We start from the raw sequence: 25784 nt of genomic DNA, 5'->3' as shown, positions 1-25784 counted from the left end.
AGGAAGCGGCGGTGTGAAAAAACCCTAGCTCCTGCTAGGGTTTTTTTTAAATGTTTCTTAGAAGGGCAAAAGCGGCGGTGTGAAAAAACCCTAGCTCCTACTAGGGTTTTTTTTTTAAATGTTTCTTTAGCAGGGCGGTCGGTTCAGGTCGGGTACTTACTTGCTTTTTTTTTTTTTACCCACAACCCGCCTTCCCCGGGTTATACGAAATTTCAGTCTTTAATTTACTTAAGTTTTTTTTTATGTGTTTCTTAGCGGGGCGGGTACTTGCTTTACCAAAATTTGTTACCCGACCCGACCCTCTACTCACGGGTTGACCCGTTTCCCAAAAAAAAAACCTTAAAAAAAAAAAAATCGTCTGTCAGAGGAGTAGCTGACGCTGATAGTGAAGTGGAGCGGGAAGGAGTACACGGTGCAACTGTGTGGGGACGACTCGGTGGGTGAGTTGAAGCGCCGAATCTCCGAGGTCACCACCGTGTTGACGAAGTGGCAGAAGCTTCTCTACCCCAAAGTCCTTGGATCCAAAACTCGCCGATGACTCCGTCTTGCTCTCTCAACTCCCGCTCAAGGCCTCCCTCAAGATGGCCATGATTGGGTACTACAATCTCTATTTGTGTGCGTTTTGTTTTTGTTCTTGTTAATTTGGTTTGTTTACTCTATTTTGTTGTTGTTGATAAATTTCAAGTCGAAATTTTGTTGATATTGAATAAAAATTGAAAACAGAAAAGTGTTTGATAATGGGTTTCTGTTACTGGCCCTCTTCAAGCACACTCATGGTTAATTTAGCTGGCATTTTTGATGGCTGTGTTTTTTTTTTTTGTAACTGGGTTTGATTTAGTGTAGCAATTGGGAGTTGTTTGCTATTAGAATTGAGCAACTTGCAATTTTGTGTTAAGGGGAAGTGGAGGACCGTTATATGGGTTGCTAAAAGTTGTACTTTGTTATGGGATCCTTTCATTGATCAACCAAGTACGTGCTTGGAGGCTCTACAAATACCAGCGGAACGTGCCACTGGATTCACTGCCCCTGGGGAGATGGCTGGTGCTTTGGACGGGGAACTTGTCCACTATTTGCGGAGAATTACATCTCGCTTACGTGAGGCGGTACGTCACTGTGCCTGTCTTCTGACGTTGGTTTTCACAAGAGATTTAGTTTTCAGTTTCCTCACAGTTTCTATGCTGTTTGAGATTTTGTTGGTTTCATATCAATTTGATAATGAACATAGTATCTGACAGTTATCAATTTCTTTTGTTTGTAGATTGCTCCACGTAGAGGTAAACCCTCTCCTGAGGCTTTGGCTTGTGTTGGAAGCATCGCGAAAGCTATGGGCCCAGCTATGGAACCTCATGTTCGTGGTCTCTTGGATGTTATGTTTTCAGCTGGCCTTTCCCTTGCACTTGTAGAAGCCCTTGAGAAAATAACTATCAAGTACAATGCATTATTCACGAATCTTCTTTCTCATACATTTTGGGTGTAAATCCTTTGAGGGATTTTAAATTTCTGTTGTTTTTGATTGTTATGTCAGTATTCCATATTTGCTTTCAACTATTCAAGATCGGTTGCTTGATTGCATTTCAATGGTTCTCTCAAAATCCCATTACCCTTAGGGGGGGCCGCCTGTTGGCAAAGGTAGAGGAAGTATGGTGAATACCCCTCAGCAGGCTTCAGATATTAGTGGTTCAGCCTTAGTGCCACTCGCTTTGCAAACTCTTTGCTCGTTTTAATTTCAAGGTATGTCCACAAATTATCATCCAACATGGATCCTAATTGCACCTTTGGTTTCACTAAGAAGCTAATGTATATTTTAGGGTCATGACCTTCTTGAGTTTGCAAGAGAATCAGTTGTTGTATATTTGGATGATGAGGATGGAGCCACACGAAAAGATGCTGCCCTTTGTTGTTGTAGATTAGTTGCAAATTCTATTTCTGGTATTGGATGTACACCTTTTGCTCTTGGTTGGTTGAATCGAGCTGGAGGAATGAAATGACGTCTTGTTGCGGAGGTTTGGCATTTAACTATACTTTTCTGTTAATAAGTATGTGTGCGTGCATGTATAACTTGTCATTAATGGTAATTGGAAAAGTTTGTCACCATTGGTTTCTTTAGTTTGTTTTGTTATCCCCTCCACCCATTCAGCAAGTTTACATTAGTCTTGCATCTACTTTCAATTGTACTTTCTGTGATATATATATATTCAGCAATTGACACAAGCTGCTTGTAGACTTCTACTTGTTCATGTAATTGTTCAAGTTTTTCGATGAATACTTGTAGTATGACATCCTTAGTTTTATTTTTCAATTATTGGTTTGTGTGTGCCTGTGTTGTGTCTATGAATCATTAAGTGGCCATAGTTGTGGGGCTATATTAGTCTGTTGCTAACAATAGTTTTCAAATTAATAAGTATCACTTGCTATGTGGGGTCTTATAGTTTTATCTTAGTAGAATTGTTTGTATAATAGGGCAGATTGGAGAGCTAGGTGCTTACAAATTTAGTGTGATAGATAAGTGTAAATTTACTTTTGGATATCCATAAATAATCCACTAGATGCACCAGTAATTATCTTGTGAATGATGGTCAATTTGGTAGTCCAAATTAATTTTTCCATGAGGGTTTATGGCGTCAAAATTTTGCATGTTTCCATTAAGTGTAATATATTCTTGGATTGATTGTACTGATTTCCATCAATCCAAATATGTATGGAACCAAATATTGATGTTGATTTAGGTATCACTGGCTAGAAACATTGAAATTCGGATGGAGAAAAAAAATTGATTAGTGCATGGAAATACATAACAAATTTGTAGTGAAAATTGTTCCCTTTAGATTTTTTACTGTTTAGCTAACCCACATAGAAGAAACAACACCGTTGTGCAGTTTTACAATCAACTTTATTTGGAAAAGTTCAGTTGGCGGCCAATGTTGGATGATCTATCTTTTAATTCTATTAGTGTTGCAGAGGCTGTGGTTGGAAACAACTTTTGTGGAGAGTGAAGTTTTTGAGGTTGTGAGAGCTCTGAATGGTGATAAGGCCACGAGTCCTGATGGATTTTCGATGGCTTTTTTCGAGACTTGCTGGAAGGTCCCTAGAGAGGATATCATGAATGTATTTTAAGAGTTTCATCTCTGCGGGAGGTTTGAAAAGAGCCTCAATGTTACTTTTTTCTCCCTTATCCCTAAGGGCTGTTGATATTAAGGATTCCAGTCCTATTAGTCTTGTGGGTGGTGTCTATAAAATTATCTTTAAAGTTTTAGCTAACAGGTTGACACAGTGCTAGAGAAAGTTATCTCCATGTCTCATAATGCGTTTATCAGAGGGAGACAAATTTTTGATTCAGTTCTTGTAGCTAATGAATGTTAACTGGGATTTTCTGCTTTATTTGTTGAGAAGATGTGGCTTTGGGGAGAAATGAAGAGTTTGTATAGTTTACTATATCTCTGTGGTGCATTGCTTTGGGGAGAAATGGATAGTTTCTATAGCTTACTCATGGCCTACGACAAGGGGACCCTCTTATCTCCTTTGCTATTTGTGGTTGTCGTGGAGGCTTTGAGTTGAATGTTGTCCACCGCAGTGGATAGGTGGCTCTTCTCAGGTTTTTTTGGTGGGGTTGAGGAATTCTGGTGAGCTTTTTGTGTCTCATTTCTTGTTTGCGGATACTTTGATCTTATGTGAGGCAAGTCTGGACCATTTCCGTTATCTGCGTTGTCTCTTTTCATGTTTTGAAGCTATCTCAAGGTTGATGATTAATTTATTTAAATCATAGCTAGTCTCTAGTGGCGTGATGGATGATGTTAGAGGTTTGAACATATCCTTGGTTGTAAGGTGTCCTCTTTTCCTGAGAAGAATTTGGGTCATCAATAAGGGACTTCATACAAGGCTAATTGAATATGAGATGGTATTTTTGAAAAAATGGAACGTTGTTTGGCTGGTTGGGAGGGGCTTTAGTTCTCGAAGTGTGGTAGGTTGACATTGATTGAAAGTACTCTTTCCAATTTGCTCACTTATTTTCTATCCGTTTTCCCCGTTCCCATAGGTGTTGCTAACCAGAATGAGAAAATTTAGAGGGATTTTTTGTGGGGTGGAGTTGGCGAAGAATCCAAATTCCATCTAGTTAGTTGGGCCAAAATTTGTTTTTCGTTGTGCTATGGCAGTTTGGGGGTTAGAAATCTTTCTCTTTGTTTTAGTATCTTTTAATCCTTTAGTTCCGATTTAATCTTTTAATTATTCTTTTTTTTTGATAAGTAATAATGATATAAATCATATTTAAGAAGTATATTTTATTTTAGCAACTCCTGCTATAATTCTCAAGCCCTAGACTTGGAATAATCAATTTCCATTAATTCTATCTCAAGGGTATATTTCACATCTCTTTGATTCCAATCAAAGTGATTATGGATTCCATCTTGAGGTGTAGTGTTCCTATAATGCTACGTGTGATCACTCAACACATCAAGATTTTGACCATAAAAGCTATCACTCCTAAATGTATGAAACTGACCTACACTTTACATTTGAGTTCACATTCCTCTTAGGATTGAGAGTCAATATTATAAGAAGTTGTGAGTTGAAGTTATTCAATTGACAGTAGTTTATAGAATAACAACTCACGTAGTCCAGTTCATTGTATTTTATCCACACCAACTTATTAATCAGAAGTCTCTACTTCCAGCATTAAGATATCATCATGATTGATGTGTTATATCTTTATCAGATGGAATGCCCAATCCCATCACCGGCTATGTACTAGGGCTTATAAGTTAAAAGGCATTATGGTTTAGGTTTTCTATGTGATAATCTCATTAATACACTTAAACCATATTCAATGTAACGTAAGGAATTGTCACACCAAAAAAAAAAAAAAAAAATTGGGTTTTTAGGGCACTATCCCTAACAATCTTAGTTTTTAGAGTTTATTGATATCTTAATTTGATAATGTGATGTCGTGGTTCTGGATTTTGGATCTCATTTAGTATCCATGTTAATGTCCTTTTATGGCTTGCTCTTGCATATAATAGGTATTCTCTGTTAATTCAAATATTCTTTTTGGCTAACTGGTATTGGGCTCCCTGTAGCTTGTGGAAAAGCTTCTCATTGCGTCTGTTGTGGATGCTGATGTTACCATTGGCCGCTCTATCTTTTCCTCTCTGCATGGTAATAGAGGTTTTGACGATTTTTTGGCATAGGCTGATAGTCTGAGTGCAGTTTTTGCTTCTTTAAATGATGAGGTTTGGTTTCTACTATTGTTATAAGTTATAACTATGCCTTTGTTGGAAATACTGACTGAGTATATAATTTTTTTGTTTGATGCAAATGATATTAGTAATTTAAATTCTTTGGTTTTCTCTGAGAACTAATGTCTACTAATGAATGAACTTGTTTTACATCTTCCATTTCCTGTGTGGATTCATTTACTTTTAGTTTCTGTATATGACTCATAATCACTTAATTGTTTGATGATTAACTGTTCCTTGTCTATCTTTTGGGGCATTAATGCATATATTTTGGAGCATAATTACACTCTTTGCTTTTTAATCTAACGCTTCGTTTAAATCTTAATATGCAGATCCTTTCTTCATCAGATTCCAACATCTTGAATTTTAAGACATAGGAGTATAAACATTATTTGTTGTATATGGAGCTTATTTTTCCATAAATATTAGGCCGTAAATTACTATTTTGTATGACAATATTAGATTACTCCACAGTGCTTCACCTATTACTTATTTTTCTTTTTCATTTGGACTTGACCTTACGAAGTACTTGCTGACTTCCAGAAACTAGTGTACTAGGTCAATTGTTTGTTTGCTGGAAATGGGAATGGACGACTGGTTTGGGATTCCTACTCTGCCCTTTATCACATTGGGTCATGGACATTGGGATCCTATTTCCATTTAATTGTGAGTTTGATTCCCACAAAACTGGGTAAAAATCAATTTTGTGAGAGTAGAGAATGCCATACCAATAAAAGAAGTAATTTTTATGAACTTTCTTCTTTTTTTTTTTTTTTTTTGTCGGACGAGGGGATTTACTTTCATGACTCTCCCCCCTTTCTCTCTTGACAGAACCTAATACTTTTCTAGCATCAGTGGAGCCACCCCTAAGAATGCCATTACCGAATTTGCCATTCAATCCTTTCTTTTTGTATATCCTTAAGCCTACCACTGTCGCTGTCTTCATGTCTTGGGCCGATTCGCCTGGATTTTTTCAGGATGATCATACTTATCAGAAAAAGAGAGAGAATTGTTTGAGCACAGTCATACCCACATACCGAACATATTATTCAGAGCCTTAGGTTAGCATCTTTACATTGGCGAGGAGAGGTCAGACATAATTGTTTGGAAGGTAAGTGGAGACCTGATCTTAGCTATAGCTGTGTGGCGCAAGAGAACAGATGTAGCTTATCCCAGTTAGTTGCGATTAAAGCTTTGTTGATCTAAGTTCTCCAATTTTAACTAATATTCGGATACAATGCCTGTTCTTTCGGTTGATTTCGACTAGGTTCTTTGTTTATTTTGCAATTTGATCTTTTTTTATTCTTTGGTTACAGGAGTCTCAGTTTTCAAAGTTGCTTGGCTATGTTATGGGGTGCTTGTCATAACAATTGGAAATTGGGGGCAAATGTGGCTGTGATCGCTAGCTCAAGTGTCGGTGGTACTGGTGAGAGCCGTTTCCATTCCTTTTCTCAGAGAACATAAGAAGTGGTTAGGAATGGAAATTTTCAGCTTTCCCTTTCCTCAGTTTTTGCACAGCCAAGTCAACAGGAAAAATGGCACCTTAGGTGTTTGGCAGTGTTGTTTTATTGCCTCTCCTTTGATCTATGACCTACTCTTGAAGGGTGTCATCTTCCCCTGTGGAAGATGCTTCAAGAGGAACTGTGTTTGGAATGAGATTTCGCAAAGTTGTGCTCCCACTGAGGGTGCTTTCTTTGTTTAACTAGTGACCTTCAGAAAATCTCACCAGCTTTAATTTTATTAAGCTGAAAAAACTGAGTTGATTGGTGTTATATGTGTGGAAAGGGGGAGCAAGAAAATGGATGTGCTAACGCACAGTGGCTGTTGTGCTAGCGTGCTCGGCCTTTGCTTGTTGGGTATAGTTCTCTTGTTCGCTTTTCAGGTTAAGCAAACTTAGCTTCTCACGAACAGAACCATAAGCATTATGTCAGCAAACGAGACTTGGATCGAGGATCAAAAGCCCTTCGGATGAATGATCCAATCCTTCCAATGAGGAGTGTGAAACCTCAGTTTATCTGGTTTAATTAGTGGCCTGCCGAAAATCTCACTGGTTTTAATTTTGAGCTTTCTTGAATTCCAAGTCCTAACACTCTCTAGCTCTCTAGTTTTCCCCCTGTATTGTGAATTTAGCCACTAATTAGTAGCTTTTCTAGTTTGATTGGTTGTAAAACTCGTTATTGTAACCTAATTATTGCTTGGAGTTGGAGCCTTGGAGGTTTTTGCTTTGTGTACAAAGGGATGTTGGTTGAGGGGATAATTGTTGCTATTAAAGTTCTAAATTTATAATTGTTATGTGCTTTCAAAAGTTTCGATGCAGAATGCGAAGTCTTATGGACAATCCATCGTAGGAATCTTGTTAAGGTCATAAGTACATTCTCTAACCTCGAGTTCAAAGCTTTAATATTGCATTACATGTCGAACGGTAGCCTCAAAAGGTGGCTATACTCTTATAACTACTGCTTGAATCTTCTTTAAAGAGTAAACATTATGGTTGATGTTGCATCAGCATTAGACTATCTACACCATGGTCAATCAGAATCTGTGGTGCACTGTGATTTGAAGCTTACAATGTCAAATATCCTTCTAGATGAGGACATGGTTGTGCATGTGGGTGACTTTGGCACTGCAAATATTTTGGTCGGAAACAAAGATACTACATAAACTGAAACTCTTAGTACACTTGGCTATGTCGCATCAGGTATATGAATTCACATCTACTTATTTTTTTGGTAAGAGACTATCTAATAGTGACTAATATTAATAACAACAATTGTTGCTTGTTTCAATAATACCAATGTACATGTCAATTTTCTATTCAATTTTATATAGGCATTATATTCATATGAATTTGCATTAACAATAAAGATTATGCAAATTATGATTGCTTAGTCTGGTAGATAATTACCTATTTATTCCTCTTTTGCATTGATAGCTGATTATTCTAAAATATGTCAAAAGAAATATTAATATCAAAGAGAATTAGGTTATATGCTTATTTCTCAATAGGTTAAGAGGAAGTAATTCTAAAACACAATCACGATCATTGTTTGCCTTGTCTTGTGCCCACTCTATACCCATTTTATGGCCATTGAGAGCACACACACAAGTACATATATACTTTTCTCCTTTTGGTTGAGATAATGTGGACAACTTCCTCCTTCTTCTTCTTCCCTTTTTTTTTTTTTTTTTGAAGGAAAAGTGTCCATAAAGGCAACATTTATAGCTACGACATAATATTGTTAGAGATGGTCACAAGGAACCTACCGACAACATGTTTGTAGGAGAATTGACTTTGAGACAATAGATAAAGGCATCAATTCTTGACAGAATGATGGAAGTTGTGGATGACGGTTTATTGAGAACAGAAAATGGAAAAGATGTAACTGTCATGCAAAGTTTTTTTTCATCCATCATGCAATTAGGCTTAAGGTGTTTTGAAGACTTACCAGAAGAAAGAGTCGATATCAAAGATGTTCTTGCCAAGCTTAAAAAAAATCCAATTGACACTTTTTGAAAATAGAAACATGGGTATCTGAATATATTTTATATGGGTTTTATAGGGTTTGTCCTTTTAATTTCTTAAAGTACTTACAACTGTTATGTTTATGTTTATATGCATTTTCATGTTTTAATAAATGGTTTGAGATTTTCTAACATCCTGCTCTTGAGCCCTTTATCATCTTTGATCTCCTTATGCTCCCTCATTGAGATCAATGTCTATGTATGATACCACATGGAACTAAGAAGCTTCATATTTAATATTCCTTACTTTAGAAATATTTGATTAGATGTGGTACAAGTGAACTTTCAATTTATCAAAGGAAGTAATTTTTTGTTTCAGAAGTTGGGTCCTTGAGCTGGTAGGTTCGGCCATGGATGAAAAGAGAAATAAGTTGGAAATGGAGAAGAAGCAAAACTATACTCAATAAGGCAATAAATGATGGTGCAAAGGATATGTGTAAGAGATTGTCATTAAAGGATATTTGTAGTATGACGATGTGTCTTGGTGAAGCACACATACCTTCATCGTTAGTGGCCTAACTGAATTTAAACTCTTAAGTGATCTACACCATTAACGATGTTGTCTATGTGATCACCATTGGTACATGATTGTGCCGGTCACCTATAAAACTATTGTATCAAAGGTCAAATAATATAAAAATAAACTATGGACCATAGAGTTATAGTATTTTATACCCATGTGTTGGCAATCCAAATATGATGATCCACACAACATATGTTCACTTATCATAATTTATTTAATGATTTAGGCATTGTTAAACCCTAATGGAGAGATGTCAAAATTCTCAAAATACCAATGTTTTTAGAAAAAAGAGAAGAAAAAAAAAATTGCAAGGATTTATGCTTTGGTAAGGATTTAATAGATTTTGCAAAAATACCCACGCTTGAATCTTTGAAAGATCAATACACTAAATTGAGAGTTTTTTAAATTTAGAAAGGTAATTTCAAAAGTTGCGACAATTGAAATGGATCAAGTGAAGGTTCCCCTAATCTTTACTAAGTTTATCCAAACTTTGTTGTCCAATTATGTAGTGATCTTCTTCATTCAAAGGAATTAATAATTTTCCAAATTTCATAAGTTGGTGGGTATATGCCATATGTGCATCTCTGCTATTTTATTTACAAATTTAATCTTTGACACCATGATACAACACTTATGCCACACATTTAATTGAGTTTACTATTAAGGGCTAATATGGTTTAATAACTCCAGTTTACCCAAAATGGCAAGCATTCTTCATAACATTATCAACTTTAATTTTGGTAAATTTGTCAAATTCAAGGAAACTAGACCAAATAAAATTCTTATGTCCACCAAAATAAGGAAAAAAAAAAAAAAACCCCAAAGCAACAAAGGCCTAAACTTTAAATTTGATCAGCGATTTTATAGCTATTTATTATTTTCCTACGCAATACTTCAAGCAGAATAGATAAGGGGAGAGAAAGTGGCAATAGAGCTGAATAAGAAAAGATTGTTGTAAGTGAGACCTATAAAGATAACCTATCCACATAATTGCTAACCGGAAAAGAACACATTAAGCTTATAAACACATTCATCTCCTGCTTTTTGCCCGACATGGGATAATGTCTATTTCTTTTTCTATGCAATACCTAAGGGGAATGAGCAAAGAGAGAGAAAGCGGCCATTGTCCCACATCGGCCAAAGTGCGGGAGATGAATGTGTTTATAAGTTTCACGAGTCCTCTTCCTGCCAGCTTGGATAAAGTACTTTTGTAGGTCCCATTTATAACCATCATTTCTTATTTAGCAACGAATCGAATTCTCGTCTTTCCTCGGTTCTTCCCATTGTGCGGGCGCATAAAAGAAGAGAAAAAAAAATCACTAAAAATGGAGAAAAGATTAGAAGCATCATTTTTTCGTTCTCATATTTTATTTTGTTGCATTTAATAGTGTACATAGTATCATGACAAATAGAGATTTTAAATAATATATTAACATGTTTACTATATATATATATATATATAAATTATAAAATTTAATATAGATTATTAAAATAGAGAGGATTCCTATACAAGTGAAGTCCCATAGAATAAACAATTCTGTTAATGGCTAGATATATTCCACTATAACAAGAAAGATGTATTCCACTAATATGGTCTCATGTCGTTAAAGCCGATTATTTAATCTGGCAATATTATAATTTACTTTTGTGTCATTTCTAATCAAAGATTTGTTCATAAATGATTCATAAAATGGGCATTGTTTGTGAACAATATTTCTTGTTTCAAAAAAAAAAAAAAAAAACGTTAATAAATAATTTTAAACACAAAATACTTAAAATTATTTTCACTTTTAAAACTTTTTTTCAAAAAAATAAAATAAAAATAAGAACACCCTATAAAAATTAATATATATATATATATAATTTTTTTTTTGTTGACAATTCAATATTTTAATTTTTGTTTTTTGAAATTGCATGGAGATTTGATTTGACCCTAATGAGTCATCATCAATCATCAGCATTGTAAGCATCAGACACAGAAGGCACCACGTTTGTTTTGCTTTCCGGGCTTTTATTATGAAACAAATCAATCTGTTTGTGGAATCCCCACAGCTTCTTTACACACTCACCTGTCACCAGTCACCACGCGTACTTATTACGCCTATAGCCAAAAACCAACCGTACACAACGCCAACGGCCGTGTTCCACTTCCTTGTTTGCCTTGCGGCTTGAACTTTGAAGATCTGAGCCAAAGATAGAGAGAGAGAGAGAGAGACAAGGAGGGGGAGAGAGGGTTTAGGGTTTTTTCTTTCTTTCGATTGTGGGGGCCACATGGCGTCCACGTCACAGTCCCTTCGCTTCTCCGCTGGCGCAGCAGCAGCCGCAGCCGCAGCCGCCGGGGCTGGGGGCGGCAGCTTCGACGCGCTCAACCGAATCCTCGCTGACCTCTGCGCCCGTGGCAACCCCAAGGTACCGAATTTTCTCTCGCCACTTTCCGTTTGGTTGCCCAGAAAAATTGAATCAGAAGAAGGGGAAAATTCCAAGTGGTTTTTAATAGGCTTTAAAGCTTTTTCACTCACTTTCTGAAAATGAGCATGTGGATGAAGGCAATTTCGAAACATTTCCCTGACTATCAGTTTGATTGTTGAGAAGGTGAAGGAAATGAAGGGAAAGTGAATGTTTTGAGCTTCGTGTTATTTGGGTTACTCAGTTAATGGTAGAATTACCTTTCTTGAGCTCAGCTCAGGTTGAGGCAATTGATAATTTTCTCTTGGTTTTCTTTTGTTTTGGAACTCTTTTCATATATCATATTTTTCTCCCACTCTCTAAAGTTAAGGCCTTTTCCTTTTGAACATTCTAACAGCTAGAAGGAAGTTCTGAGCTTTTTATTTTTTATTTTTATCTATTTATTTATTTATTTATTTTTATGTTTTATCGTCAATAGAAAGCTTTGGGCACTTTGCAATGCTTTATCTTGAATTCTTTTTACGTATCTTGTGAGAATTTGGTTTATGTGCTTAATTTATAGCTTGTTTACCATTTTAGTATCACTTGGTGTGTTTGCTTGATTTACTGGAGAATTACACTTTGTTATTTGTAGGAGGGAGCTCCATTAGCTTTGAGGAAACATTTGGAGGAAGAAGCTCGTGATCTTAGCGGAGAAGCTTTTTCTCGCTTTATGGATCAGTTGTATGATCGAATTTCTACTCTCTTAGAAAGTAATGACCCTGCTGAAAATTTGGGAGCTTTAAGAGCTATTGATGAGTTGATAGATGTGGCACTTGGTGAGAATGCCTCCAAGGTTTCGAAGTTTTCTAGTTACATGAGGACTGTGTTCGAGGTAAAGCGGGAAACTGATATTTTGGAACTTGCTAGTAGAGTCCTGGGCCATCTAGCCAGGGCTGGTGGAGCAATGACTGCCGATGAAGTTGAACGCCAGGTTTATTGCGTATTCTTCAGTTGGTACTTTGTAATGTGGTTGTTTGGGAGCACTTAACTGTGTGATATGTTTTGTTTTCTTAGGTAAAAATTGCTCTGGATTGGCTTCGTGGGGATAGAGTAGAGTATCGCCGATTTGCTGCTGTCTTAATCTTGAAAGTAAGTGCGACATTTGTTCCTTTGAGCTCAGTTATTGGCTAGCATAAGACTATGAGCTAGATGGAAGATTTATTTTATCTTTTTTCTTGAGAAAAAAATAAATTGATTTTTTGAGTCATGAGATTGGTCATTACAATTAGGTGATATATTTTTTTTCCTCTTAATTTAGTGATTAGAAGACCATCCCATATCATATGAGGAAATTTTAGTCTTTTTGCTATAGATTTCTGATGATAATTAATAAATTGCATGATAAAAGCAAAAATAAAAAATAAATATCTATATTAACATACAGGATGTATGTATACAGGAGAAATAAGAAAAAGGGGGCCATAGCAGTAGTATACAGGATGTATGTTTACAAGAGAAATACCCAAAAATAAAAATTAATATCTAAAAATCAAAAGATCAAGGAACTCCAACATGTTCGAAAATGAGAAAGAATTTAGTAGACTGTAGTTGCCGTCCAATCATAAAGAGAGCTTAAAAAGAAAAGTTCCAGCCTCATCACTGACAACTTGCACCCTTCAAAAGCATATGCTTTCCCTACAAAGACAGCACATTATATACTAAGGGATTGTACAAGGAATTCCAATACTACAATGTTCTCGAAATATCCTTTCTAACATACATGCCTAGGGTTCAACCACTGTTCTTGGCATGACCCACCTAACCCTGAACAAACAAAGCACAAGAATCCACACTTCCATAGTGATGTCATTGTGAAGAAATAGATGATCTACTGTATACTTCATGTGTACTAGAGTTGCGCTCCTCGGTGCTTTTCTAATGATATTGAATTACTTATAAAAAAAGAAAAGAAATAGATGGTCTATTGTCTCCCTGCGATTTACAAATGCATCACCAATCTGCTATGATTATTCCAAGCTTTCTCAAGTTTTTTCGTGGTTGGAATCTTCCATAATGCCTTTGTCCAATCAAAAATGCTACAGCTTTTGATTTCAATATACTCCTCCAAGGAAAAGAACTAGCATCCGCAGACCTTAAAGCCTTATAGTAGTTTTAAACCTCAAAGCCGTGGCTTCTATTAGGAGTCCAAATCCTTTTTTTCTCATGCTCATGAGATAACCATTGTAGGATATAGCTTAAATGAAGCAAACCCAGGATTCATACTCCTGGTCTTGCACTGCTGTAAGAAAGCTTGGTTTTGATGAAAATTACCATTTGATCGGCCCATTTGCTGCTATGGAAATCCTTGTTTAGATTGTATTAAGTTTCCTCTTACTGAGAGTATGCTTGATATTTGCTTTTCATTGTAGGAAATGGCTGAAAATGCTTCAACAGTGTTCAATGTTCATGTATCTGAGTTTGTTGATGCTATCTGGGTTGCTCTAAGGGATCCAAATGTGGCTGTTCGAGAGAAAGCTGTGGAGGCTTTGCGCGCTTGCCTTAAAGTTATTGAAAAGCGTGAGACACGTTGGCGTGTGCAGTGGTTAGTCCATAGTTTCTGAGAATATGTGGTGACTTTTGTGTTTTTCTTTTTCTTTCCTTTCCTCTTTTTTTTTTTTTTTTTTTTTTTGGGGGGGGGGGGGGGGGGGGGAGTGTTAAGAATTCATTTGAGTCATTTTTTTGGGTTATGTCTACAGTCCTTGCACATGGGGATTCTTTATGGTCCATTTAAGATTTTGGTTTGATTATTAACACATACTCTTGTGATAAGCCTATGCTGTTTAGTTTATGAGAAACGCTACACATACCTGACGTGGTAGTGAAAATCACCATTAGATGCTACAGGTACTTTCATTTGTTTTTTCATCCAATGGTGACTTTCATTGCCACTAGGGAGTGCCCTTGGGAGTGAACACTTGAGAATATGTGTAGCACTCCTCTTAGTTTGTTGCTGTAGAATGAGCCTCTAACCCATCCTATCGAGATGTGATCCTGAAGACTTTTTGATCATATTAAAGGGGCTAATGCCATTAATCAAAGGGCCTTGGCATATTGTGTTGTTATTTATGTTTCTCTCTCGCTTTCTCACACTCTCTCTCTCTCTCTCTCTCTCTCACACACACACACACACACACTCACACTCATGTACAAACATTTGTTTTTATGTATAAACGGATTTTGTTGTATATATTTAGTAGTTTAATGGGGTTTCAAAATATTTTAAATTTCTGTGATCTTTCTGAAATGTTTCAAAAGCATTTCTGTCTTTGGACTGACACAAACAATATACTGAAACAAAACAGTGTTCCTTGAATAAAGCAGAACTTTACTAGACTTTAAGTTGCCCTGCACATTGTTGCTTCTTTTTATTCTCTCTTATGCTTTCTGGTACATGGCCATGAGTGTTGGCACACAAATTGAGTCTATTTGTTTTCCCCTGCTTCTGATGCCTATTTAGACATTGCATTATGTTTTTCCTTGTCTTTGTCAGGTATTATCGTATGTTTGAGGCTACACAAAATGGATTGGGTAAAAATGCTCCTGTTCACAGTATACATGGTTCTTTACTTGCAGTTGGGGAGCTTTTGAGGTTGGTGGACATGATTGAATTTGCACTTTTTGATGGATAGTATGATTTTCTAGCTTTTGTAGATTAGAATTTGGAGACGCGCATCAATTCTCTTCTTGTTCAATTATTTTAAATGCTTTAATAATCTTTACTATTGTGCTTACGCATTTTGTATGAATCTATAAGCTGGATGGCTTAGAATGCGGAAGTCTTTGCCTGTGTTTCATGTGAGCAACTGTTGTAGTGTTACTAGTGAACCTCATCTATTTAGTAGAGGTAATTATGGTATGTAAAAGGACAAAGTCCAATGTGTACTTGTGGTAGCAAAGTGGAACTCTTTCCCATTACAGTAAGACTTAGATCAATTGGTGTGTGTCCTTCTTTTGAGAAAAATTTTCACTTCTGTATCTTACAAGATAGAATTAATTTTGGTTCTGATTATGGAATTTTTGTCGGGATGTGGTTATTTTGAAGAATTTTGAACCACAAATCTGTTCAAGAACTTAGTTTGTTGGTTTTGGCATGAGCTCCGGTGCCTATCAATTCTGTGTTATCATGAAAGCTCATAACCATGATCCTAACACACGGAAAGTCGTCTAATTGGTTATGCTCAAGCTTGAGGAATAGGACTAGGTGCGGATAATTGAAAATTGTTTTTCCCCTTCCCTCAAGTAGCTATTCTTCTCTAATCTTTTTTCCCCCCTTAATAGTGTTACAATTTTTTTGACCATTTGGTTTTTGGTAATTTGGGTTTTACAACTGATGCACCAAGTGAATGCTTTGCCCGTAGTTTCTTCCTTTTTAGTGGTTATTTTGTAACTTTTACATGCGGCACTTTGCTTTTAGGTTTTCTAATTCTTGTAGGGGAGGGCCTTTTGATGTTCATCTACATCCAAAGCGAAGCGGGTCCATTAGTCCACTTCGTTAGACCCACTAGGCAGCATAAGCCTAGTCTTTTGCTTTATGTCTATGTTATGACATGTATTATTATTTCTGTAGTGTCTTAAAAGGTCATGCAGTCACCATGTGACTTTTAATGAGTTTGGAGTTCTAGGATTAATTTGTTATTAGTGTAATTGAGGTGGGTGACGGTTCCAGGATTAGTTTTTTGGCGATGTGCGGTGTAGGAAGTAGATCCTTAAGGTAGCTTTTCGAGGGAGATACAATATTGCTCGCTTTAACGATGCTTCTGTGGTAGATTCTTTACAATTTTCTAGTGACTCTCAATAGTGGAATGTTAATTATATCAGAGCGGCGGATGACTTGGAGGTAGATCTCTTCACATTGTTCTTCAATTTGTTGTATTCACGTTTAAGTCTGATTCATCGTTACTGTTGAAGAATGGGGTTGTCAAGGGCCTGGACAGTGGAGTCTAAGGATTTTATGATGATGGTAAAGGATGGAGATACGGTGTTGAAACTACAAGAGCGATGCAGGGGTAAGACGCGTTGGATACGGCTGGAATGGAGAGATGCGGTTTGGCTAGCGAACATCTTTAATGAGCTGAAGGTGGTGCAGGATTCAAGGGTCTTTAGGAATGAATCTAGTTGTAGTTTCCCACGTGCCATAGCTCAGAAATGTTTCAATAGGCATGGGAGTTTTCTGGTTTTAGAGGAGTATGACGGTAGAGATAGGAGAGGTAGAGTTATGGTGCCAGAGGGCAGGCATAGGAAGGGTTGGGATCAGCTTCAGTCGGAACTATGCATTGCTATTGATTTTGTTCAACCTTTTGTTGGGGACGCAAGGAAGGCAGCGACAGGGAAACAAAGAAGAAGCTTTTCAGAGGTATTGCTCTCGTCATCGAAACAGGTAGAGGAGCCGTTTGGGTCCTTTGCTGAACCGATTGCAAGAGTTCCTAAATGGCTGTTAGGAGCTGGGACTAGTAATTCGTTTGGGAAATCCTTGCTTGCTGATTGCCATGTTAAAGCTGGTCATGAAGTTCAGGAGGCTGTTCCGGCGAAGGGTCCGGCGATTAGGTATGAGGTGAACAGTTGTGCCAGCTGTGGGGTACAGCAGAAGAAATCTTCAAGTTACGAGGAGCAAATCTGCGAAGACCATACTTCAGGATCGTCTGGGCAGGGTTGTGTGTGCAGGGGAGAAGGAAAAGCTGAAGAGATCACTGTTGAAGATACAGGAGGACATCAGGATTTGTCTCGAAGGATTTGACGCACACTGCTCTTGTAGTTGTGGGTGTGGATCCTTTGGGCCTAAAACTCAGGTGGCCCAAGACCAGTCAAGTGGTCAGACTAAAAATCAGGCCATGGCCCAACCCAATCCTACGGCTGGCCAGATAAAGGAGAAGGCCTTTGTTGTGGGAGCTGGACCCAACAAGGCTCTGAGTTATTTTAGAAGGAAGGTTGCGGGTAAGAAGGGGGATTTGGGTGTGCCTGAGTCCAACAAAGGACTTCATCCTTTCTCGAATTACACGAGCCCAGGGGTGCCGGTCCTTTCTGTGTCGCCGGCAGAGGCACTGATGAAGGTACTGCCGTCAGTGGAGGGGTCGACGAAGGAGATTGCGGCAATGGATAGTGCTATGGACGCCGATAACGCTACGGTGCTCACCACGACGATCGGTCTTGTAGCTCAAGCCTTGGCGTCGATGTGGGTGTGCGACCCAGCCCCGGGTATTCTGGGTAAGGAGCCGGCGACTCTTCCGGCAGGTGTTCGAAGTGAGTTTCTGGCCAGTTCTGTCCTGTCGACTCCCTATGGGTCTGCTGCCGGTGTTCGTGCGATATTGGGTAAGGAGCCGGTGACTTTTCCGGCAGGTGTTCGAAGGGAGATCTGTTCTGTCCTGTCGACACCCTCTGGGTCTGCTGCCGGTGCTCGTGCGATATTGGGTAAGGAGCTGGCGACTTTTCCAGCAGGTGCTCGTAGGGAGTTTCCGACCTGTTCCATCCTGTCGACATCCTCTGGGTTTACTGCCGGTGCTCCTGCGATATTGAAGAAGTCAACAATGATGGGGCAGCCAGAAGTTTTGAAGGTAGGGGGGAAATTCAACAAGGGGGAGGGTGGTGGCTCAGGCCATCTGATTAGTGTCAAGCTGGGCAAGTTGGGGGAGGGGCATAGTGCTGGACAGTTGCAGCTCGATTTGCAGGGGGAGATCCCACCGGGTTTGGAGAAGTGGGATTTGCCAGGCTCGGATGATTCTTTGAGGAGGAAGGGGGCTGTGGTCAGTGTTTGTGATGAGAGTTTATGCTTTTTGGGTGAAGTCAGGTCAAGAGTTCAGGATTGCAGTTCGCAGGGTGAGTCGTTCTCTCCTGATTCCTTAGCTTTGGTATCAGTTGAAGATCAGGAGCCTCTTACGGTGGAATTTGTAACTCATTTTAGCAAGCTCGTGGGTGTCTCTTGTGATGGAGAAGCTGGGAAATTGGCAGAGACTTTTGGGTTTATAATGGCTGATAATGAGATCATTGATGAGGATGTGGGAGATGTGGGAGATGCGGGAGAGGCCATGGAAGCACATACGGGAAAAAAAGGTAAGAGAGAGCTCAACAACCTTATTTCCTCTGTTAATTATGAGGTGCACAGTGGAAGCTCTTTGAGGGATAGTAAAATGGGGAGGGCTGTTCGGACTTTTTAATGAAGCCGAAGATCCTTTCTTGGAATGTGAGGGGTTTGAATGTAAGGGATAAAAGGATGAGGGTCAGAAATCTTCTTAGAAATTGGAAGGTGGACATAGTGTGTTTTCAAGAAACGAAGGTGGATTTCGTCACCAACAATTTTGTGAGGAGTTTGTGGGGGTTTCCTTATGTAGAGTGGTGCTATGTTCCTTCTAGAGGGGCTTCGGGTGGCATTTTGGTGATGTGGGATAGAAGAGTAGTTATGAAGGTTGAGGTTGCTTTGGGCAGATTTGTGGCGACCTGCTCTTTCAGAAACGTTGATGATGGGTTCATGTGGGCTTTTGCGGGGGTGTATGGTCCTAATAGAGACAACATAAGGTGTCTCCTTTGGGAGGAGCTGGTGGGCCTTATGAGTTGGTGGGATTTGCCTTGGTGTATTGGTGGGGATTTCAATGCTACTCTATTTCCTAGTGAAAGGTCGGGGGGGGGGGGGGGGGGGTTATTCTCGATCCGCAATGAGGGATTTTGCAGATTTTATATCGGAGCAGGGTCTTATGGATTTTCCGTTAGTCGGGGGGGTCTCTACTTGGTCTAACAACCATTCCTGGTCAAGGCTAGATCGTTTCCTAGTCTCTCCGGAATGGGAAGCTCGTTACCCAAGTATGCGACAAAAGAGGTTGCTTCGGGTGTGTTTGGATCATGCGCCCATTATTCTTGATTGTAGTTGCTTCTTGGGAGGTAAGAGACCCTTCAAGTTCGAGAATATGTGGCTTAAAGTGGAGGGTTTTGTGGACAAAGTAAGGAGCTGGTGGGAGTCTTACAATTTCCGGCACTCTGAGTTTTATTCTGGCAAAAAAGTTGCAAACTCTTAAGGGGGACATTAAGAGTTGGAATGACCAGGAATTTGCCAATGTGGGAGGGCGCATTAAGGCTCGCATGGAAGATATAAAGGCTCTTGATAGGGTGGAGGAAGAGAGAGGGTTATCAGCTGATGAAATTGAGAGGAAGAGTTTGATAGCCAGAGATTTGGAGGCTCTTCTCTTACAGGAGGAGATTAGTTGGAGGCAAAAATCTCGAATTCGTTGGTTGAAAGAGGGAGATAAATGTACGAAATTTTTCCACCAGATTGCTAATGCAAACAGAAGACATAATTCTATTGAGTCTCTGTCTGTGGGGGGCTCCACAACTTCAGATCAAGGGGTCATTAGCAATCACATTACCAATTTTTATGAGTCCCTATTCTCAGAGAGTCTCAGCTGGAGACCGAGGCTAGATGATCTTGATTTTGATATGTTGAATGTTGGAGAGGCCTCTAGGTTGGAAGCTCCTTTCGAGGAAAGGGAGGTGTGGGAGGTGGTGAAAGGTATGGATAGGGACAAGGCGTCGGGCCCGGATGGCTTTTCTATGGCGTTTTTCCAGGATTGCTGGGGGGTGATTAAGGAGGATATCATGGCGGTTTTTGCGGAGTTCCATGAGCGAGGAAAATTTGAAAAAAGCCTCAATGCTACGTTTATCTCTCTTATTCCGAAGACCAATGGAGCTTCCGATATTAAGGATTTTCGTCCGATTAGCCTTGTGGGAGGGACATACAAGATTGTTGCAAAGGTCTTAGCCAACAGAATGAAGGAAGTGATGGATAGGGTCATCTCTAAGCCGTAGAATCCCTTTGTTAAAGGTAGGCAAATTTTGGACTCAGTTCTTATTGCCAATGAATGCTTGGACAGCCGAATCAGATCAGGGGAACCTGGCTTGTTGTGCAAATTGGATATGGAAAAGGCTTATGATCATATGAATTGGAAGTTTCTTCTTTATGTTTTAAGAAGATGCGGTTTTGGAGAGAAATGGTGTTCGTGGATTGAACATTGCATTTCGACTGTGCGTTTCTCGATTTTGATCAATGGATCCTCTTCCGGTTTCTTCGATAGCTCGCGGGGCGTGAGGCAAGGAGACCCTCTTTCTCCTTTCTTGTTTGTTCTAGTCATGGAGGCGTTTAGCAGGATGATCAATGCCTCGATAAACAGGGGTCTCATCTCGGGTTTTTCTGTGGGAAGAAGAGAGTCGGATCGGGTTATTGTCTCTCACCTTCTTTTTGCAGATGACACTTTGGTTTTTTGTGGAGCAGATCCTAATCAAGTTAGAAACATTGGTGCATTACTCATTTGCTTTGAAGCTGTTTCAGGGTTAAAGGTGAATCTGGCTAAATTTGTCTTGGTCCCTGTTGGTAGTATGAACAATACGGGCACTTTGGCAGGCATCCTTGGTTGCGGATCAGCTTCTATGCCTTTGAAGTATTTGGGTCTCCCGTTGGGGGCCCCGCTTATGGTTAAGGCCAGTTGGGAGGACATGTTGGAGAAGTATGCTAGAAGGCTGGCCCCATGGAAACAGCTATATCTGTCTAAAGGGGGGAGGGTTACTCTCATTAAGAGCACCTTATCCAATCTTCCCACTTATTTTTTGTCTCTATTTCCTATCCCTACATCTGTGGCGAAACGTATGGAAAAAATTCAACGTGATTTCTTATGGGGTGGGATTAATGATGAGTTTAAGTTCCATCTGATTAGTTGGAGCAAGGTATGTTCTCCGATCTCAGAGGGAGGCTTAGGGATTCGGAATTTGCGTTTGATGAACAAAGCTTTGTTGGGAAAATGGTTGTGGAGATTTGCTCATGAGAAAGAGGCTTGGTGGAGGAAGATTCTAGTGGCAAAGTACGGTGCGGTTTGGGGTGGTTGGCGATCCAGGGATCCTAGTGGTTCGCACGGGGTGGGGTTATGGAAGTACATTAGCAAGGGGTGGAGGTCGTTTCATTGCCACATTAGATTGGATCCTGGGTTTGGGTCCAATATCAGGTTTTGGGAGGATATCTGGTGCGGTGAGAGGTCTCTCAAGGATGCTTTTCCTGGACTTTTCAATATTGCCACCAATAAGGATGCGTCTATTGCGGATAATAGGGAGCGTTTAAATGGCTCTGTGCAATGGAATATTTCCTTCATTCGCAGGGTTCATGATTGGGAAGTCGAGGTATTGGCCTCTTTTTATTCTCTCTTGTATTCGCACTTGATGCGTGGAGTAGGGGAGGATATGATGTGGTGGAACGCTTCAAGAAAAGGAAAATTTGAGGTCAGATCTTATTTCAGAATCCTTGCTTCCAAAGATCCTTCCCCCTTCCCTTGGAAGAGCATATGGCGTACCAAGGTTCCTTTGAGAGTGGCTTTTTTTGCTTGGACGGCTGTGCTTGGGAAGACTCTAACCCTGGATAATGTTCGGAAGAGAGGTATTGTGGTGATCAACCGTTGTTGCATGTGTGAATCGGATGGGGAGTCAGTTGACCATCTCTTTCTTCATTGTGGGGTTGCGAGTATCTTGTGGAATGCTGTTTTCTCTCGGTTTGGTTTGTGTTGGGTGTTGCCTGGGAGCGTCAGGGGTTTGTACACTTCTTGGTGGGCGGGTGGCAAATCCCGTAGTGCTGTTGTGTGGAAGATGGTTCCTCTTTGCCTTATGTGGTGCATCTGGATCGAGAGAAATGCTAGATGTTTCAAGGACTCGTCTATAAATATTAAGGATCTTCTACACTTTTTCTTGTATACCCTTTTCACTGGGGCCGCTGGCTGGCTAGCGCCCCTAGTGATAAGCTTCCCTAATTTCCTTTTTATGTTCTCTTCTTCTTTTTCTTCCTTTTAGTCGCTCTCTTGTATACTCCCTGTGTACTAGGGTTGCGCCCCTCTGCGCTTTGATAATATATCTTTACTTATTAAAAAAAAAATTTGTTGTATTCCATCAGTCTAAGTTTGGTAGGGAGGACAAGTTTTGTTGGATCCCTTTAAAGAGAGAGTTGTTTGACGTCATATATTTCTATAAGGTCCTAACTCCCTATGACATCACTCCTTTCCCTTGTAGTATTTGGCGAAATAAGATTCCTTTGAGGGTGATATTCTTTTCCTGGTTGGCCGCTTTAGAGAAGATCTTCACTATGGATAACTTAAGAAGGCAGAATTTCAATTTTATTGTGATAGATTGATGTTGCATGTGCAAGAAGAGTGGAAAAAGTGTAGATCACCGTTTACTCCACTGTGAAATTGCCAGTGCCTTGTGGAATTCTATTTTTGGTCTTTTCAGGTTAAAGTGGGTTATGACTTGTTGATTGGTAGATCTCTGTGTATGTTGGAGAAGGCAGTTTGATAGTCTTCAAAGTGTAGCAGTGCTGAAGATGATCTCGCCTTGTATTGAAATTTTGGATATCACAAAGGACGGTAGTGGAACTAAAGGCCTTCTTTAAAACTCTTTACCAATAGACAACTGCCTAGGATTTTCTTCATATTTCTAGTTTTCTTGATCTTTTTTCTTTTTTTGATTAGGTGTTTCTCTTGTATAATTCTTGTGTTCTTGGGTTGTGCCACTTTGTTTTTTAATAAATTTTGATTACTTATTAAAAAAAAAAAAAGATTTGGAGGTGGGTTTGAAGGCCCCTACTTAGGCATCATTGCTTTGTGCGTGAAGCAACTTTGAGATATGCTCATGACCAGGAAATTTCTTTTTTGATAAGTAACGAGAATATTATTGAAAAAGCACAGAGGGGCACAATCCTAATGCAAAAAAACATATACAATAAAAACCCCTATGGAATATACGGAGAGCACATATTCAAGAACTCATCTATAGTCGAGACAACACTATGAGTCTACGATGATGAGCCAACGCCCACAAGTGTAGCATAGAGATCATATTTTTCCTCATCCCATCCACCGAACACTCCTTATCCTCAAATGTTCGGGCATTCCTCTCCCGCCAAATACACCATGTGATGCACAAAGGAACCATCCTTCAAATGACTTTAGAGATAACCCTACCCCCCACCTGATTCCAGTAAGAAAACAAGTCAAGGAACCTTTGCGGCATGACCCACTCAATACCAAACAAAGTAAAAACATAGTTCCATAACCAAGTAGCCACTTCACAATGAATCAACAAATGATCTACGGACTCCCCATTCTGCTTACACATGCAACACCATTCCACTACCACAATTTTCCATGACCAGGAAAATTTGGTGAAGCAAATTCGAGATATGTTGATGACTAGGAAAATTTGGCAACATGATATTTTTTAGCTCACTGATGCTAGAAGTGCAAGAGAGATGGGAGTAGACCACTTATCCTTAGGCTTTTATGTAGCTGGAGCCATTTTGACTTTGACATTGGTCTCTTTTGGCTTTCTTGGATCATTCCATGTTATATAATTGAATCTTGTCTGGTTGGAGGAGTCTTATTGCTTAGATGGTGGTGCCTCCACATTAGACATGAAGCATTTGGTTGGAAAAAAAGAAGAAGGGTTTTTGAAGCCATGGAGCACTCAATTAGAGAGGCTTATATTATTGAATCTCAAGACGTGGAGCCTTTGGTTGGAAATGGAAAAAAGAGGGTTTGAAGCCATAGAGTCGTCAATTCGAGAGACTTATATTCTTTTTCAGATACTTGAATTGACTACTTTATGGCTTCAAACCCCTTTTCTCTATTTCCAACTAAACGCTCCACGTCTTGAGATTCAATAGTATAAGCCTGTCCAATTGAGTGCTCCATGGCTTTAAAAACCCCTTTTTTCCCCAACCAAATGCTTCATTTCTGATGTGGAGGCACCACCATCCAATCGAGAGACTTATATTGTTGAATCTCAATTAATTCCTTTCTCTGCAGCGTTGTATTCCTTTTCGTAGTTTCATTGATGGCTTATATCCTAGTCTTTGATTTTGAGTTTTTTTCCTTTTATTTGTTTTCTTTCTTTAATCTTTTGGGGTGCTCTTTTGTATAGATCTAAAGCACAAGAACTTTTAAAATGTGTGTGCTTCTTAGCATTAAAGGGCAAAAAGGGAACAACCTAAGTATACAGGAGATCTATACAAAAGAGCACCCCAAAAGATTAAAGATTAAAGCCTTTAATCTTTAATCTTTTGTATAGATATCCTGTGTATTTAGGTTGTGCCCTTTGAGGCTTTTAATGCTAAGAAGCACACACTTCAAAACTTATTGCGCTTTATTGTTTGTTTGTATCAGACGCAGATATGGTTTGGACATAGTTGGATATATGCCTGATACATTTTCTCTAATCCCAAAATGATTTTTAACTTCCAAATTTCTTGTGGTTAGTTGTTGTTTGTATCAGGCACCAATATGGTTCGGACATTTTTGGATATATGCTTGATGCATTTTCTCTAATTAAAAAATAATTTTTAAAATTTCATCTGTTTTGGAAACAGTAGGATGTGAACAGGATATGGAAGGGACACACGGGGCTAAAAGTGACAAGCAACTTGGGTAAAGTTCCACCCAATCCCTGTAGAGAAATTAGTCTTACTCCTATGTATCAAAATCTCTACCTCCTTCACCCTTGTCTTCATAGAAACTCGTCTTGCTAAAAAAACGGGGGCAAACACAAACACCTGTCTCCTACTATAATCAGAACACTTTGTACTTGCCTGAGAAGCCTCGCCATTGATTTTAAGAAAGAAGGCGCTTGTAACATGATAATTGATGACACTTGCCACCCATCAGCAAATGATCCTTGGTGATAGCAATGACGGTGACGAGGACCATGACGTTGAGGTCGATATCAAGATCGGGGCCTTTCTGAAATGCCATGACTTGTATCCAAGATGAGACTCATTGCTTAACTTTTCTGTACCGAGAATTTGATTGGATTTTAAACATTTTGAATTCAAATTAGCCTTTGTGGGAGAAGAGCTTTGGGAAGAATGAGGGAACAAGTGTTTGATCGATCAAAGAAGACGTTCATGGGCAAGTTGAGGAACTTGCTCAGAGAGTTCAAGAAGGGAAAGCACATAGGGGCAGTCAGTTAGCAAAGATATCATAGTTAGCAAAGATACCATATTTTAAGGAGATTGATGGGGCTTTGAGGGAGAGGAGTAAGAATGTGTAGTCCTG

General features: G+C 39.2%; 1 protein-coding gene across 4 annotated transcripts in view; it reads left to right on the top strand.

The window, feature by feature from the left end:
* The first annotated feature begins 11332 nt into the window (after positions 1 to 11332).
* The window catches only part of TOR (target of rapamycin), a 79410-nt gene continuing 64958 nt past the window's right edge, over positions 11333 to 25784 (top strand). For all 4 annotated transcript variants that reach the window (XM_088515075.1, XM_088515074.1, XM_059591355.2 and 1 more), the window contains exons 1-5: positions 11333 to 11685; positions 12317 to 12655; positions 12739 to 12813; positions 14094 to 14266; positions 15215 to 15313. In XM_088515075.1, coding sequence (XP_088371201.1) covers positions 11548 to 11685; positions 12317 to 12655; positions 12739 to 12813; positions 14094 to 14266; positions 15215 to 15313 — 824 coding nt within the window. In that variant the 5' untranslated portion in view covers positions 11333 to 11547. The remainder of the gene's footprint in view (positions 11686 to 12316; positions 12656 to 12738; positions 12814 to 14093; positions 14267 to 15214; positions 15314 to 25784) is intronic.

Source organism: Corylus avellana, chromosome 4 (genome assembly GCF_965113065.1).
Source record: "Corylus avellana chromosome 4, dhCorAvel1.hap1.2, whole genome shotgun sequence".
Classification (NCBI taxonomy): domain Eukaryota; kingdom Viridiplantae; phylum Streptophyta; class Magnoliopsida; order Fagales; family Betulaceae; genus Corylus; species Corylus avellana.
Note: the sequence above shows the minus strand (reverse complement) of the source record. Positions and strands in the feature narration are given on the sequence as shown.